General features: G+C 35.8%; 2 protein-coding genes across 2 annotated transcripts in view; one reads left to right on the forward strand and one right to left on the reverse strand.

The window, feature by feature from the left end:
• Positions 1-2,500, forward strand: part of LOC122259066 (protein amalgam) — a 413,622-nt gene that overhangs the window by 170,721 nt on the left and 240,401 nt on the right. The window lies entirely within an intron of this gene.
• LOC122248409 (uncharacterized) overlaps positions 1-2,500 on the reverse strand; it is a 5,629-nt gene that overhangs the window by 2,247 nt on the left and 882 nt on the right. Inside the window, exons 2-3 of the mRNA XM_043008428.2 lie at positions 1,024-1,036; positions 293-370 (exon numbers count right to left, since the gene is read on the reverse strand). Coding sequence (XP_042864362.2) covers positions 294-370; positions 1,024-1,036 — 90 coding nt within the window. The 3' untranslated portion in view covers position 293. The remainder of the gene's footprint in view (positions 1-292; positions 371-1,023; positions 1,037-2,500) is intronic.

The raw sequence follows: 2,500 nt of genomic DNA on the forward strand, positions 1-2,500 counted from the left end.
ACAGATAAACATTATCTCTGTCCTACAATTGGGTAAAGAAGATACAGTTTGCATGTACCAGACCTCATCTTCCACACACACACACACACACACACACACACACACACACACACACACACACACACACACACACACACACACACACACACACACACACAGAGGCACGCCCACAACAGTACAGCACCTTACTAAGAGGACCCGTTTTCTTAACGAAGTCTTTACGTAAACTAGGTGGAGGACATTTTATAATCTCGTGAAGAAAGATAATTAATATCAAGTTAGATGGACTCACCTTATGCACATAACTTGGCAGAATCATCCCAGTTTCGACCTTCTGGGCAGTGAAGCTTGTAAGGCGTGGCTTTATCGTCTGAGGAAAAATCATAGATATTCATTTGGGTTTGGGAATAATATCCATATATTTTATGGGTATGCATTTCATAGTGTAAAAATTATATTATGATGTTCCTTTTCCATATGTATGTATGTATATATATTTTTTTTTTCTTTCTTTTCTTCTTCTTCTTCTTTCTTTCTTTCTTTCTTTCTTTCTTTAACAAAAATAAAAGAAAGGCAAACACGATCATGTAATTGAATGATCTAGATAAACAATCTAATTTGAAATATGTTGGCAATAAGGAAAATATAAAGAGAAATTGAATGATTAAAGCCAAACCATTTGACGAATGCAGCAAGTAGCAGGAAAGAATACACATCTCTCTATGAATATAATAATGAAGGCAATAACGATACCACTGAATGAAAAGGCAATATTTACAATTTGGTAGAAACGTTACCTAATTCCAAAGTCAACTTCAAAGACACTGGTTACACTATAACTTCGCTCAGTACAGAGCCTGCATACATACCATCGAAGAAATGCAAGACAACACATTATGCCACATAGTTTGGGATGCAAGATTACTTGCCAAACACGCTTTCCAAATAAGGATATAAAAAGGAGTTGCATAGCATATGTTCCAGACAGAGAAATCGCCAGGGCTTCCTCAGTGACTCACTCACCTCCTACACTAGTCTGTGGGAAAGGAAAGAAAATTTTATTAATTACAGAAGCTTTCCTCATCTCTTTGTTCAAAGATAAGATAACACAGGCACACACACACACACATATATATTTACATATGTGTAATGGAATACTATTACTAATTCATTGATGGTCTCTCACCACTTCCAATATTTGCAGGAAAAGCATATGTCTCTCCCAGTTCTGTCTGATTTAATGTCGCATTTTTGTACCTTACAGTCTACTATCAATACTTGACAAAGTTTGCACTGTTTAGATCCAGACCAAGCTTTAACACTATGGAATTATGTTCTTTTAGTTGCTTACAGAAAGGAAGGCTCTTCATCCTACTTATCCATTACAAGGAAAATTGGTCACCATGTAGCACCTTTTGTTTTTGTATGTTATTTTTATGTGTAAAAAAAAAAAAAAAAAAAAAATCTAGACTATTTCACGGAGGAATGACTTAAACAAACTAAGACCAAGACCGAAATAAAACAAGACCCCATTTGGTAAATAGTTAGGAACTCTTAAGGTGTGATTTCTTTATTGAAAGCCGTAACCAATGCATCTCTCTGTCTATCTATCTCTATAAATATATTACATATCTACACATAGATATACTTAGTCCGCCTCCTAGTCATGGTTACAATACAAGTATACTTTACCGAGTTTTTTTGCATCTAAGCCGGAGTCAAAGTGCATTTTCATCAAAACTGCACGGTAACATTTAACAACATTCTAAAACGATCATAGACTATAGATCTTCATTAACCGCGTAAAAATGAACAGGAATGGACGCTCTAGGTCTGACTTGTGTAGTTCTTTAATTAAATAACAAGTCTACGTCAGGCAAAAAGACCGATTATTCCTGGTTTCCATCTAATCCAATAATGACATACGACTTGTGAAACCCAGTTTACCCCCCACCCCCCTCCACCTCTCTCTCTATTAATTTTCCTGTTCTTGAGTGAGGGATTCAAGAACTTTGATATTGCTTGTGTATGGGGACGGGTGTTATATGTGCTTGTATGTGTTCAGGGCCTCTATTTCCACATATGTATCATGTGTGGCTGTGTATCTATCTGTGACCATATGTGTTTCTATTTATATATGGTCGACTCAACCTCCTTCTATCTTCTCTCGTTTTCTTATTTTCATCCCACGTCTCATCATCAATTCCCTCCTGCCTTATTGAGAGGGGTAGAAGGATGATGAAACTACCCTCCCGCAAAAACAAGAAAGAAAGAAAAAAAGCATACAGTCTCGCACAGATACACATACATACTCGCACACACACACACACACTCACACTCACACTCAAACACACACACACACACACACACACACACACACACACACACACACACACACACACACACACATATATATATATATATATATATATATATATATATATATATATATATACACATATATATATATATATATATGTCTGTGTATATATATATATAT

The sequence above is a fragment of the Penaeus japonicus genome, unplaced genomic scaffold, assembly GCF_977035675.1.
Source record: "Penaeus japonicus unplaced genomic scaffold, GWHDUDI00000001_assembly GWHDUDI00000013, whole genome shotgun sequence".
Taxonomy (NCBI): Eukaryota; Metazoa; Arthropoda; class Malacostraca; order Decapoda; family Penaeidae; genus Penaeus; species Penaeus japonicus.